The following is a 14,709-nucleotide window of genomic DNA, read 5'->3' on the forward strand; positions in this document are numbered from 1 at the left end:
CAGGGACAAGCCCCATTACTGAGAAAACCACTGGTAACATAATATACTCAACATTTTATTATAAAACCCTCTAAAGCGCCACTTTATAGGTCACAGTTACAACAAAGGAAATGCCTCGAGTTAGGAAAACAATGGGGACACAGAGACATTGTTTAACATTTCTTGTTTGGGGAAAGTGTGTCCTTCAGGACTTGCCTATGTTTACCATTCCCTCATGGAGACATCCCAGCAGGAGCACGGCAGCTGACTGGGCTGTGAAGGGGAAAGCAGAGCTGCTCGTGTCCATGGCTGTCTCAGGAGCACTGTGAAATGTCTGGACAACTCCTGGAGGACAGCGGGGTGTACGCCGAGGGCACGGTCCTACACGGATATTTAGGGTACAGAGAGGGGCTCTTGCCAGCTCTTCATGGGCCAAAACAAAAGCTTCATGGAGTCTGTGGCCTTCTGGTGCTCTGGAGAAGGAAGTCCCCAGGGTCCTGAACCAGAAGAGTCAGCAGTTTATTTGCATGATTTTTTCCTATGTGCAAAACCTTGCACAGGGCCAACCTGCCAGCTGAGGCTCCAGAGGCCTGGCATTATCAATTCCTCCTGCACCACAGTGGGAACTAAAGAGTGAAAAAAAAATGGGAGCACAGTCACCTTTCTTGCTTCCAGGATACCCTGAGCAAGTGTTTTGTTGCACCCTGGCTCTGTGGAAGGGGCAAGTAAGCCCAGAACCCTTGTCAGGACACTCACCAGCTCTGGGTACCACAGCCCTGTGCTCCCACTGGCTGTCTGGCCTTTGTGTGAAGAAAGAACAGCCCTTTAGAGGTGGTCTCAGACCTGTCAAATATTTTCAAGGGTGAGGAAGGTACAACATTTTTCCTGTCTGCTTTGGCTTTGGTGTAGCCACAGGGCCCCGTGGATAATCCATCCTGGGAAGTGGTGCTGCTTTAACTGTGTAGGGTTAAAACAGATCCAGCCCCATCCAGTCAACCCAGCTCCTGAGCCTGGGCTCTGAAGGGCCATCAGAGGAGACAGGAAGAGGTGTTTTCAGGCCATCACACGTGTCAGCAGGTTACAGGGAGAGAAGGAGTGCATAGAGTTCTGCCAACCCACTGCCACCCTTCAAATTTCAATGTCTCTAGGTTTAGCTGTTCCAAATCTCCAACCTCTTTCATTAGAAAGCTTGGCTAGGGGAGAGAGGGGTGGGCTTTATGGGCCATACTGCCAGGGCCCAAAGGCTGTGTTAATGAGCAGGAAATAAGGGTGACAGCACCAAGAGACAACATCCAGCAGAGCCCTGGCACTGCAGCCTTACTGCAGGGCAGGCTGCTCAGCCCTGCAGTGGGGAGGGACACAGGGACAGAGGGATGGCTTCAGCTGCAGCTCTGTGAGGATCAGACACCATCACAGCTGGGGCAGCAGCATGGGGACTGCTTTACCTCCCCTCTCTTGGAGAAATGGATCTCTGAAGGATGCACTGGGATCCAGCTTTCCCACGAAACAGCTGAGCAAGCCCTCAAATATTACTTTTTTATTGTCTCTTTTTTTTTTTTTCTTTTTTTTTTTTTTTTTTTTTTTAGGAACAAACTCCTCAGGTGAAGTAAGATCTTCAAGAAAGTGAACTGAATCTGCCTGGCAGATCTTCTTTGCTCAGAGCTCTTGGTGCTGCCAGTCTGTAACACAGCTTACAGCATGAGAAGGTGAGCAGCTCAATCTAGCAAACTTGCAGCTGGTAGGAGATGCTGGAATGCATCAGGACACTGATTAAAATGCCTGGACAAGCTGCTGTGTGCTTCTCAATCATGTTTGAAGAACTGCCCACATGTGGGGATAGCCCTTGACTGAAGGCTGGATGAAATGCAGCTGAGTGATGACTGGCAGCAAGACAGGCTGACAACTTTAGTTGACTCCAATTTATCAGGACAGGTACAAACTCACCAGGCTGAGGAATAGCAGAGGTTCCTTCTGAATCCACTACAGTCACTAATATAGAAACCTTAATAACTCATTGATAAACCTTCAGAGTAGAAATACACAAAACACCCCCTATGTACAGTAACATTCTTGTTTACATCAGCTGGGTTAGGACTTTGATGGAAGGATTGCCACTGGTTGTTATTGTTTTTAGCTACATGATTGGGATTTGTCTGGAAAGAGCAGGTTCATGTGGGATAACTGGTATCAGCAGCTGTTGACTCCAGCGCTGCGTCTGAGCCGTGGGCGCCACGTGGAGGAGGCACTTGGTGTGTGGTGGTGCTGAACACCCAACCTCCACTGACAGATGGTTGAATCCCCTGGGCCATGCGTGGGCAATTCGAGTCTTTAGTCCATCTCTGAACAATATGCTTCTAACTAGCTCCCTTTTTCTCCCATTCCTGCCAGGGAATAAAGGCAAATTAGTCAAAATGCAAAGCAGGCAACCACAGCGTGCATGGGATCTACATGACTGTCTGGTCCCCAAGTGGTTTTGGCTGCAGGGTGGGTCAGGGATATTTTAAGTTATAAACAATGCATATATTTATGCATTTAAATTGTAGGCAAGGCAAACACAGGTGAAAAGACTGGAGGAAAATCAGGCTGACATGGCTGAATTGTGTTGGTCAGGGGTGTTTCCCAGACACGGGATTCCCCCCCCCAACCCCATCCCATCATAGCCAGTTTGCTCCACTGCCAGAAGGGAAAGGCAGAGGCTGTCCCAGATGGATTTTTCAGCTGTACCTTACCTTAGCTTTCTGTAGGACTGTTCCCTTCCCCGTGACCATGACAGATAAGGGCCGGTTTTTTAAAGCCGTTGCTGAATTTACGGGTGAGTTCTCTGCGCTGTTTGCTGGGCTGGCACTTTTGGCCTGAACCTACAATAAAAATCACAGAAATGGTTATGACTGCAGACTACTGAGAGAGATTGCTGCCTTTTCCCACCATCTCCTAGTCACAGTGTTAGCCCACTCACATGGAGGTGCATTTTTTCAGTGACATGCCAATTTCAAAAAAACACCAGGGGAGTTTGTGATGTGTTTGGCTTTTGAGGACTCTAGAATTAGAGATACAGAGCAGGGTGCAGGGGGTGGAGATCTCCATTTCATGTGAAACAAGCTCCCAAGAAGGAATTTAGATGCCTGAATCTCCTCCTGCAAAAACCATCCCTTAGCTCAGCCAAGTGCAGAAGGAGCTGAGTCCAGACCTGCATGGCTCTGGAGGGTGTTGCTCAAGGCCCCACAGGAAAATACAACCACTCTCCTGAGTCCCATCCACTTTTCACTTCCCCATTACTGCTGTTACCTCATTAGATTATTATTACATAATGTATATTATATATAATAGTCAATGCAGACATATTAGCCATACATTCACACAAGACTGCATATTACACTAATGATGCTATTATTAATTATTTCATTTTTAAGCAGGGTGAGACTGTGTGACTGCCCAGCTGCCAGAAAGCTGCTGTGCATCCCAGGGGTGCCCCACATACCCGTGGGGCTGTGTTCTCCAGGTGTGTGGTGTCCACTGCCGTGCCCAGTGTCACTGGGCCAGACTCTGCCTTCTTCAGGTTCTCCTTCACCTCCACCAGGCTCAGCTCCAGGTCCACCCTCTGGCTTTCCTTCCTTTTGCATTCTTCATCTATCTCCTTCAGCCTCTGCTCCAGGCTCTTGTCTGTGTAGGAAGAGGAATCTTGGTGCCTGCTGGGAACCTGGGGAGCTCTCCTGAGGGGAGCAGGGATCAGGGCACGGCCTGTACATTTTCCTTGGGTTTTATCCCAAGAGGGACTGTGGCTCTTGCTCTAGTGCAATCTGGGTTATGTGCTTTGGCTCAAAGCACCAGGCTGCCCCATCCCTTCTGGTCCCAGGAGGGCCAGGTTCATTGTCCCCTCTTTCTCCACAGCCCCACCCTGGCTCAATTCCACACATCCCACCTTGCCCTGCCCTACCTGTGCTGCCACCAAGCATTTCCTTCAGCTCCCGCCTCTCCTTGCGCAGCTGGGTGAGCTGAGCTCGGATTTCCTCCTTCTCCTTCTCCAGACGTTCCTTCTCCTCCGTGAACCGTTTCACCTCTGCCTCTGTCCTGTTCTTGCCCAGCTTGGTTTCCACTGCTGCTGCTGGAAACACAGCCCACCAACAACAAGCTCAGCCAGGGGGAAAAAAGCAGGAGGGAGAAAACCTTTTCAGGTGCTTGAGAAGAAAACAAAGTCTGAAAAGTCACCAAGCACTAGAGTCAGCACACAGACTGCTGGAGAGCAGAGGCAAGTCGAATCACAGGGCACCACCTCTCTTCAAGCACCCTTGGGCCACCTGAGCAGCACACCCACCTGGCAGCGGCATCTTGGGCCGGTGTGCGGGCACCAGCTGGGGACTGCCCGCTGGAACTGGGCCCGCTGGCACCTCGGGTGCCTCGCTGTTCTGCTGCTGGCTCTGGATTTTGACAGCAGGCACCCGTGGCAGGGCCTCCTCGGGCTCTGGCTTCTCTGGGTGTTTCTGGGAAGGAGAAACGAAGTGGGATGATGAGATGTAGGGAAGTGGCTCAGTGATTAAGCCTGGCCTGGCATCACGGTTTGGACAGTACCTGCTCCGAGGTCTCTGCTGCCTTAGCGCAGGGCTCAGCTTCCTTAGCTCTGGGGGCTGTCTCAGCTGTGCTCTCTGGGGCAGCCTTGTTGGCAGCCCTTTCCAGAGAGGGTGAGCTGAGCGGGGAAGACTGGCATGACATCTTGCCCGCACAGTGTAGTAAGGACTTCACTGGGGTGAGATCCAGATACACTCTGTCTTGGTCCCCCTCTAATTTGCTCTCACTCTTGGGTACTTCTTCCTGCAAAAGAGACCATCTGCTGCAACTAGAAGTACAAGAAACATCTCGCTGCAGAGCAGCACTATCTCAGGCACTCTGCAGTATTTTCCAAAAATCTTAGAGGAACTAAAATGCCAGTCTCTGAATCATTCCACAGAGGCCTTTTTGAAGTACTGAAGGAAAGGCCCCTCCTGTTTTCCTTCAATAGGTCTCTCTGAAGGCAGCAGCAGCCCCATGCAAGGATATCACACTGCTGTACATCCAGCAACCCATACCACATTCTTTGCCTTTCCTGAGGTAACAGTGCCATTCCCAGCATGACCCATTGTTCTTGTCCTTTCACACTAGATTTGCTCTTATAAGCATAAAAAGGAATTTTGAAAGGCTAGGCTCCAAAAAGCCCACCATCACCAAACAATCCATGCTGTTTGCTGATGAAAACTGTGGAATTTTATCCCAGCTGCCTGAGGATCCCTACAGCCCCTTTCTGGAAACCTCTCTCCCATTCCTTAGCAGCTCCTCTCCATACTTGGTTCTGCTCCATTGGAAAGGCCTGGATCTCCCCAGGGGCTGGGAATCCCCCCCGTTCACTGCTGGAGACTCCCCATGGCCAGATGTTTGCCGTGGTGCCCCCAGAGCTCCCTGCAGCAGGGCAGCTGTCTTACCACAGGCAGGTCTGGCAGATCCACATCATCATAGAGCTCGTCCTGCTGCACCCTGCCCTTGGGCAGGTTGTCAATGTAGGCATTGGGCTCGGAGTATTTCCTCTGCATCAGGCTGTGAACAGGACATCCCATCAGAGGACTGGATTTGCTGCATGGCTGTGCATTTTGAGACATCTGAGAACACCAGTGCTGAGGTGTGGGCAAGGCCAGGCAGCCAGATGCAGGAGAGGAGAAGGCAGAGCCATACAGAGCAGTGGGGTCACTGCTGCTGCTGCCTGGTAAGCAGCACCCACCAGAGTGGGGCTGTACTTCCCCTGGGCTCTCTCCTTTCTCACCCAGCCCTCAGCCACAGCAGGCACCCGTGGCATGCACAGTCACCCTGCCCCAGTGGCATGATGGACTGGGTGGCTGAGAGCCCAACCTGCTTTTGCAATAGCCACTCAGGCACATGCCCCATGGCAAGCTGCAGCTCAGGCCAGATGCACCCTGGTGGGACAGGAAGTGCTCTCCTGTCCCAAAAGTAAGTGACTGAGCTGCAACTGGGAATTTACCACCTATTTCCATGGCAGCCAACCTCCCATAAGTGGAGAGCCCTCTGCTCTGGCTTGCTTTCCCTCTACCAGCCCCATGCAGCCCCAACCCATTACCAGTGACATACAAGAAGGAATTCTTCGCAGCGCTCACGATGCAGGAAACCCTGTCAGCATCCACGTAATCGTAGGTAAATTCCTCTGGGTCTGTTTTCGAGCCTGACTCCGACAAGAGGAGGCCCAGCCAGTGGCCCATCTCCTCTGAGGACTTTGCCTGCAGAGTGATCAGACAGACGGGACAGGCTGCAGCAGTGGTTTCTCTGCACTCAGAGGGCTGATTCTGGCTTAGGTTGGGTAGGGAAGCATGCTGGCAATCCCCTGGGTATTTATAATAAAACTTAAAAGTAGGCTCTTTAAGGCTGCCTTAAAAGTACAGCTCTATGTATGAACTAATTAAAAAATTTGGCAGCTACATAAATGCAGCTCTTTGCTCTGCTCCTTCCTAAAATTTCTAGTCAGTCTGCATTTTCCTTTCAGTCGTGATCAACTCAGCTGTCTACAAGAGTAAGAGAAATCTCTGGAGCTGGAGATGCTGGCAGGGAGCAGCTGTGGGTGAGGAAAGCCTGCGGGTTTTATTTTGCACCAGCAGAGTGCAGCAATGGGATTGCCAAAACAGAGGCAAGGAGACCCGAGCCTACGAGGTCCCGTTGCCAGAGCACAAACCCCTTCCTGGTTCTTTGCAGAGAAGGGAAGAGTTTAGAGCATCAGAGTCCATTGCTCTAACATGGTCAGGACCCAATTCCCAGCTGCAGAGAGAAGTCTGACATTTTGCAACATGAAGAGTGAAATTCTGTGCCATGAAGTCAGCTCTAGCAAACAGCCACATGGCACCTCCCAGTGCAGGCAACTGCATCTAAAGCAAGAAGCAGCTGGCTGATGCAGCCACTTTTTGCACTGATTTGAGGAGTCAGAGCAGTTACCACAAAGTAAAATTCAGGGCAAGTGAATATATATATACACTTTCCAAACTGGAAAGTATATTTTAAGCTTTCAGTCTGTTTTATTTAGCAGAGACTTCAGTCCCTGGGAAGTCTGCCAGCCAGACCGTACATTGAGTCTGACATTGAGTCTGACATCCCAACAAAATACAGATTCTTCCATTCACAAAATGTAAATTTTCCCAGCACCTCTTCTTCATATCTGTAATTGGGCAAAATTTTTTAGATACAGAGAGACCCTGAATCAGAAACAACAAAAACATCTTCCAATTTCATGGTATGCCCTCAAAGTCAGTTGTTTAGCTATAAATATTCCACCCACTGGAAAAATACAGGAAATTGCTCACATTGTCCACCTCCTACTATAACCATGCTGTCGTCAGAGAGAAGTAAGATTAGAGATAAACAGTCCTGGATGCAGGCAAAGGAAAGTAACAGATGGAGATGAATTCACTTGCACTTTCAGGGGCAGATCTGTGATAGGCTTACTTGGAATGTGTGCCCCATGGCTTTGGGGCTCTGCTGTCAAAACATGAAGCTCTCTGTTCCTCCTAACCACTGCCTTCAATCCCTAAAGTGGTGTTCTTCTCATCTAACATGAACCATCTGCAATGCACTCCACCGAAGTTAATTATCCAAGGTTATCCTGCAGTGGGGGGGAGAGATGGGAATCTCCAGAGGACCCCACGTCCCACCCTAAGATGAGTGCCTAAGATGAAGGCTGAGAGGTGCTAGCATCACACACAGCCTGGATTACCAGTGAGGTGGGACACATTCTAGGTGACCACAGGCAGATGAACCAAAGTCCTGCTCTTCAGGTTCTGTTTTGTTGGACTGAGGTTTCTCTGGAGGAACTCATTGGAATTCAGACCTCCTAAGGTACCCAAGCTGGTGATTTTAAGCAGAGCTTTCCCTGAGATAGACACCCTACCTCCAAAACAACCCGTTCTTCCCCGTTGTGCAGGATGCGGAAGGAGTAAAGATGGTCAGGGCTCGGCTCTGGGATGATCTCACAGCCTGCCAAACTCAGGGGCTGCTGAGCCAGTTTGCTTCTGTTCCTGTCCTGGTAGAAATGGAGGTGCCCATCTTTTATCTGACACCACCGTGACTTCCACTGGCTGTTCACCAGCACATTCAGGTAACCTGCAAGTAATCACAGCTCATTAGACACATTTTCCATTTAATCTGTATTAATTTGTGTGACAGCCTGGGGATGTCTAAGGAATAAGTTGTGAGATCACCCCACAACACAAAGTCACAGGCATCAATAAAGAGCAAAAGCACAAAGACAAGCTGTCCTATCAAAACAAAACAGGGTGAAAAGGGTAAAAAATCTTGAAAATGAGACCCTTGAAATTCAGGATAGCTTTGGAACAGCAAGTTGGCTGCAGCTGTTTGGACAAAGTTGGTCCCAGGTGGTAAATACAAGCTGACCCTCACAACTCTCCCTGCAGGCTCCTACACCCTGGGCAGCACAAATGCTCTGTGCGTGCATGTCTGGTATTACCCACCCTTCCTCTTGGCTCACACCCTGAGAGCCACAGGCACCACAACCTGCATGGATTTACTGGCAGCACCACCTGGCACAGGCATGTTGAGGAGGATGAGCCTGGTGCTCATCCTGCCCTGCACACTGAGATCCAGCCCTGAGGCAAATCCCTGCAGAGGGACTCATGCTGCCACTTACTTGAAGTCTCCAGGGATCTCTCTGGGCTATCCAGGGAGCTGGACTTCTTCCTCCCGAGGTTCATCAGGTTGCTCAGTTTCAGGCCAGTTGTGCCCTTCTTCTTAACTACCAGAAATGAAAAAGACACATGTGTGGCCTTCCCAGCTCCCAGCCTGCTGTCCTGGCTGGGGGTCCTGCCCCCACCTCACACATATCCCTTTGCAGAGAGCAAACCTGCAACTCAGGGGCAGGCTGGAGAAGTCCAAAGCCCAGCGAGTTCAGGAGGAAGATGGCACCAGTAAGATCAGTTAGGGATTTGTGGAAGATGCTAATCTGTATTGCTTTACATGTGGGGTGGCTCTGAGCAAAGGCCAGTCACTGCAGGAGCAATGGGAGGTGCTTGCACAGCTCCTGCTGGGCAGTTACCAGCCTCCCTTCACTTTCCTACACCACAAACAATTTAATTAAGAACCATTATGCATTAACATTTACTGTATTCAAGTCTTTTCCTCTCTAAAACAGGGATACAAGGTGGGAGGGGGAAAGTTTATGTCCAAAGAACCTCTTTAACATTCACCTACTGAGCACATCAGTCAGTGTGTGAATAAGCTTGTGGAATCAACAGGTAATCCTGGGAAGAATTCCCAGGCAATGAATGCACACACAGCTTTCATCAGGTCTGTTTGAGATGGCAGTGGCAGGAGCTTCTGAAGGGTCAAGGGCCCATTTTCCCTGTCATTCCCAGGGCAAGGCTTTACCATCTTTTGTCTCAGCTGTCTCCGTGTGGCCGTCGGTGCTGCTCCCGCTCTCGGAGGCTGCAGAGTATCTCTCGGACACCTCCACCTGTCAACAAGCACCAGGCACAGGCTCCACAGATGTAGTGACCCATTCTTCCAGCCAGAACATGCTGCAAGGACCTTTTCCCCCTTCTCCCATATTATGAGGTCCCACTCTCTCTGTTGCAGATGCTTTTACCCGGCCATCCCCAGCCAGCTCACTCACACTGTGCCCTTCCCATTGTTCCTCAACATGCCCCACCCCAGCTGGGCTCACCTCTGAGGAGACAGTGGCACCACTGGTGCCACTCTATGGCCTCCTACCCTGCAGCCTGGCTGGAGAGGGCATTTGACAGTCCCTATAATGGGCATGGGCAGAGGAACCAGCCAGGTGCCCACCACAGACTTAGTAGAGTCTCTTTGTCTTCCCACTGTTTTGGAACAATCTGCTCCCAGGGAGTGTCACCTAAACCTGGACTAGAGATGGCTCAAGCCCTGGCATCCAATTGTCTATGTCCTTCCCAAAGCTCTTGGAGAACACAACCATCCCCTTGGATGAGATAGCAGCTCCTGCCCTAGACAGTGAGTAGCCAAATGCTGAGTTAGTCTGGGAGGGAAGATATGGCAACAAAATTAAGATGCAAAGGAAAATTAAGATAGTTCTAAGAATACTCCTTTTCAGCAGCACAGGGGGCTGGTTACACTTATATCAGTCTTTTCTTACCTAAAATTAAGGCACCTACACTACTATCTATTGAAGGAACAGGGCTGGAAAGCCGAAGTGCTAGTTCTGTCTGTAGAGACAAGATGTACCTTTGGGTAGCTGAGACGCTGCGAGTCTGGGATGTACTGGTTGCCTTCACTGCCTCCTTCACAGAGCAGACCACTGGTCTCTTGGATTACCTGTGCAGAATGGGAAGCCAAAGCCTGTGAGAGAGCTGCAGTAACAGGATCAATTAATCTCCCCCAGCTAAGGACAGGCAAAACCACATCAGCCTGGGAGACACATGGTTTACTGTCCCTGTGACCCTGGGGACTGTCCTGGTGCTGCATCAGGCATCCAGCAGCAATTGCTGGATCCAAGTCACTGGGAGAGGCTGCCAGCAAAGGCAGCCCTGGCGTCTCACAGCCCCGTGGCTGTCCTGGGCTCCAGGAGGCTCCTCTTCCTGTTGCTGTCCTGGGGAAGGGCTACATTTACCCCTGCCCTCAGTCAATTCATGCTGGGGACCCACCCCAGACATTTCCCCCCACAGCCCCCACCACAGCAGCTGGGCTGGGAGGTCCCCATGTGGCCTCCAGCACAGTGAAGGCAGCAGGGAGCTGCAGGAAGAATCTATCCCAGGACATGAAAATGAAGTGGTATATTTGTATAAAGGCTTGCAGTGAGGAAGGGAGCCAGAGCACACAAGGACAGGGCTGAGATAAGATCTGCTCTCCCAGCAAAGCATGGGAGCACCAGTGGGACAAATCCTGAAGGTGTCACTGACCCTGAGCCACTGCTCTGCCTGGTCTTTGCTCTGCAGCCCCAGCACGATGACATCAGCGTTGGTGGGGATGATCTTCAGCTTGTGCTCCTTCTTCCTCACTTGCTTTTCCTTGTGAATGACTGTGCAGCCCAGCAAATTCACATCGAGCTGGGGGTTGTGGTCCTTGGAGCTCTTGTAGCACTGGGGAAGGAAGACAGGAGTGGGTGAGAGGCAGAGGAGGAACCTTCCTGCTCACTGGCATGAACTCAACCCCACAAGTGACCTGGCATTAAATGCACTGAACACAGCAAGGTCCTACACTTCTAACAAGTCTGCACAGACTACACACAGGAGATCCCTGATGTACAGGTACACATACATCTGACTGCATGCATACATGGTCTGAAATACTTCTACTGACACAGGATCAAGTATGTGGTTAGCCTCTGGGGTAAGTATCCCTTCTACTCAACCACCTCAAAAAGATTCCCCAAAAAGTATCCCTAGAAATTCTGGGGGATTGGGATTTTGGTGTTCTTATGCCCCCTGCAGCAATCCCATACCCACGTTCCTTCTAAAAAAGGAACAAGATCCCCAAATCTCCAGGACATGGCTCTTTTGAAGCATTGCTTCTAGTAGTACTTTGTTTTTTGCCAGCTCATTAACATGGTCTGAGGTGCCACTTCCTTCCTCAGCTCATAAAACCAGATTATTTTAGACAGAGAGTAGAGGATCTGCTCACCAGCAACCTGGTGTCCTTGATAACACACAGCTGTTTTGCCCACTGTCCCAGCCACTTCTTTCTCCACAGGAAGGCACAGATGCGGGCATCCTTCATCAGCTCAATGGTGGCCTCTGGGGATGGCCACTGATGGGTTGCTGACTTGCCTTTGCTGCTCTCTTCCTCATCGTAAGACTCGTAGGAACTACTAACAGCTTCACCATCTTCTATAACAAAAGCAAAGCTCTGTCATTAAATCCATTTTTAGAATAACTCCGAGTCAAATGCTTTCCTCAGCCATGCTCACACATGCACAAGCTTCCAGTGCAGGGATGTGTCTTTTGAGGCTCTCCTCCAGGAGGATAATTAATAGGGAAATTACCCTCAGAGATCCTTTTTTCTTTCTAGCCCAATATGAATTTCACTGCAGTATTTTGTGCCTAATAGCCTCTGTTAGCAAACACTCAAAAGACACTTCTTGGTTGGCCACAAATCTGAGTACATTCCCTTAGACATTGCCTGATGTTTGCTGCTTTTCCCCCAAAGATGCTTTTACTACTTTCCACTTCAAGCCAAACACACACAATTTTTAAGGCAACAGCAAGCTACAATCAGCCCTTGTCCTCTAAATGCCAGACGTAAAAATGGTATTTGCAAGGCCATGCAGCAAGCAATGCTCTATTGTATTTCAGATGTCATTCACTTTCCCTCTCTACCCTAACAGGTCCCTCTGTCTCTACTCAGCATCTAAGGGACAGCAAGGAGCTTTGAAGTAATACACTGTTGCAGCACCAGAAATTGGTCCTGAGTGGCAAACGTGAGGAGCAGTAACAACATTTTTTACATCCATTCTTAATGGATTGCTATGTTACTAGGATGAGCTGGAATTTTCAATACTCAGCTCTAAGGCATTGCAGAATTTTGGAGTTTTCAGCTGATCACTGGTACCAGGCTCATCAAAAACCCTGAAAATGTTCTCCCTGACTGCAGGGGGATTTGCAATGCTCTGCTGGCATTTAGAGCTCTAAGTTACAACATAAGCTCACAGAGCAATCTGGTAACATTGGGGCAACATTTGTGTAGGGTTTGGCATTCCTGTCCTACCAAACAGCATGGAGGAATATTGTTAAGTTTGTCTCACTAGAATTTAATCTTATTTGGATTCTCACCAAATCTTATTATCTACATAAAAATAACATTATCAGATTGGTGCAAATGAAAAGAAGAAAAGCAGCCAGAAAAGAGAAAGAAAAAGGAATTAGGAGCTTCACTGAAGAACTTTTCAGTTGGGTTTATTCATTCTTTAAATAAAAGGAACTGAGATGCAGTAACAAAGCTACACTCTTACCCCCCAGTGAAATTTCACTCAACAACCTCCCTCAAGTAATCAAAACTTCACCAATTAAACAGACTTTTAAAAAAGCAAATACTCCCTTTCAAAGTCTCTGAATGGAGCACATCTCCATGCCCTCAATGTATCAAACTGTCCATCTTTTATGGGAAAACTTTGACGGGAAACCTCAGTGCATTCCCACTACACAGACCTTGGTCACAGGCAGAAATTCAGATGGAGTAACAGTGCAGGTGTTTCTCAACCCTACAAACACCAAGGAGCTGAACCTCTGCACTGCTACAGGACCTTTCCATTTGCAGCAGCAAGGATGCCTAAGGGAACCTCATCTTCCAAAACCCCCTCCTTTTCCACCCGGGCCCTCTGGCCTCTTTTGGAATTCTCTGGTGCCCCCACCTAAGCAGTAGGTCTTAGGCTGCCACCTTACTCCTGCCCTGGATGCTCTTCTGTGCATCAACCACAACCCCAAGTGTGGTTCCTCATGACATGAGCTCTTCCCTACTTGAAGAGCTGCAGCAACTGCTGGCCTGGTGACACTGCCACAGCCTCATGAAGGAAAGGCATTTACCAGGCTGTGCAACTGGCAAATGGGGACAAGCCTTGCCTGGTGGCTTGTGACAACCCTGTGGTCACTACTACAATCCCAAATCATACAGCTCAGGCACTGGTGGCAGCCACAATCCTGAATGTTTTATCTAAATCCACCTCTGCTTTCCTGTGGATCTTTCCATGAGCTCCCAGGGATCTAAATCAATGCCATGATGCAGGAAGCTCAGACCATCTCTCATACTCCCACTCTGCCTCAGTGGAGCACCTTCAATCATTCACCAGACAGCTACTTGTCAAAACATCCAGCATCACCACACATCACAAGCTCCTCACCAGTGACAGAATCAGGGGAATAAAGGCTAGGGAAGTTCTCTTCACTGTCATCCTGAGCACAGGGAAAGCCACAAAAAATAATGCTTTGTGCACAACAGACAGCGAGAGGTGGTTACCCTCCATGCATGTAACAGGCAAATCCAGGGGGAGATACCTGATAATCTTCGCTAAAACTGAGCTTTTGGGGAGTATTTTTGGGTTGGTTTTTTTTTTTGTTGTTGTTTAAAAAAGGCACTTCAGGTTTGGAAAGCATGCCATACCCATAGTTATTGTGGCATAAATAACGCCCTCAGTAACCTGCAACCCTGGCCTGGGTCCAGCCGCAGCAAGCCTACCAAAAAGACCTGCACAGTCAAAAAGAAAAAGAAAGGGAGACAAAGAGAGAAAGCCACAGATAAGCAAATGCAGAGAACAAGGGCATCAATCCCCTTGGCCAGTGAGGCTGTCCCATCCCTGCATGCTGAGATTTCATAAAGGGACAGCATTTTCAACTCATCCCCTCAAACAAGGCAATTCCCTTTAAACAGAATCATCGTCATCGTAATTAAGAGCAGCCAGGGCCCATGAGCTGTTTCAGCCAGAATAAGGATTGCTCAGTTGGCAGCCACGCTGCTCCTCTCCCGTTTTCACTCCGCTCCTTATCTCACCCTCCAATTATGCAAAGGCTGCTGATAAGGCTTTAACACATTTCAGCCCAAGAGGGAAGGGAAGCAGCAGCCTCTGCTGGAGCTGGAAAATGAAAGGCAGAGCATCCCCAGCGGAGGGGAATGCTGCTGATGAAAGATGCACCCCGAGACCCAGTGGACTTGCCCACTTGCTTCGTTTTAATTAATCACTCACGGTTTGCTACAGTGTCTCACAGTCCCACCTCTGATGGTGCACCAAAGCTC

At 49.5% G+C, this 14,709-nt stretch overlaps 1 protein-coding gene across 3 annotated transcripts in view; it reads right to left on the bottom strand.

Annotated features, from left to right (window-relative positions):
* Positions 1–39: 39 nt before the first annotated feature.
* Positions 40–14,709, bottom strand: part of AFAP1L2 (actin filament associated protein 1 like 2) — a 66,368-nt gene continuing 51,698 nt past the window's right edge. The window contains exons 6-20 of one of the 3 annotated variants that reach the window (XM_038139944.1): positions 14,080–14,163; positions 11,608–11,810; positions 10,887–11,066; positions 10,213–10,302; positions 9,382–9,466; positions 8,645–8,749; positions 7,889–8,100; positions 6,088–6,233; positions 5,430–5,541; positions 4,546–4,785; positions 4,292–4,457; positions 3,914–4,081; positions 3,458–3,639; positions 2,709–2,837; positions 40–2,360 (exon numbers count right to left, since the gene is read on the bottom strand). In XM_038139944.1, the coding sequence (XP_037995872.1) occupies positions 2,334–2,360; positions 2,709–2,837; positions 3,458–3,639; positions 3,914–4,081; positions 4,292–4,457; positions 4,546–4,785; positions 5,430–5,541; positions 6,088–6,233; positions 7,889–8,100; positions 8,645–8,749; positions 9,382–9,466; positions 10,213–10,302; positions 10,887–11,066; positions 11,608–11,810; positions 14,080–14,163 (2,129 nt within the window). In that variant the 3' untranslated portion in view covers positions 40–2,333. Of the gene's footprint in view, positions 2,361–2,708; positions 2,838–3,457; positions 3,640–3,913; positions 4,082–4,291; positions 4,458–4,545; positions 4,786–5,429; positions 5,542–6,087; positions 6,234–7,888; positions 8,101–8,644; positions 8,750–9,381; positions 9,467–10,212; positions 10,303–10,886; positions 11,067–11,607; positions 11,814–14,079; positions 14,164–14,709 lie in introns of all 3 variants that reach the window. The other 2 variants (XM_038139946.1, XM_038139945.1) reach the window with 2 other exon arrangements.

This window comes from Motacilla alba, chromosome 6 (assembly GCF_015832195.1).
Source record: "Motacilla alba alba isolate MOTALB_02 chromosome 6, Motacilla_alba_V1.0_pri, whole genome shotgun sequence".
NCBI classification, from domain to species: Eukaryota; Metazoa; Chordata; class Aves; order Passeriformes; family Motacillidae; genus Motacilla; species Motacilla alba.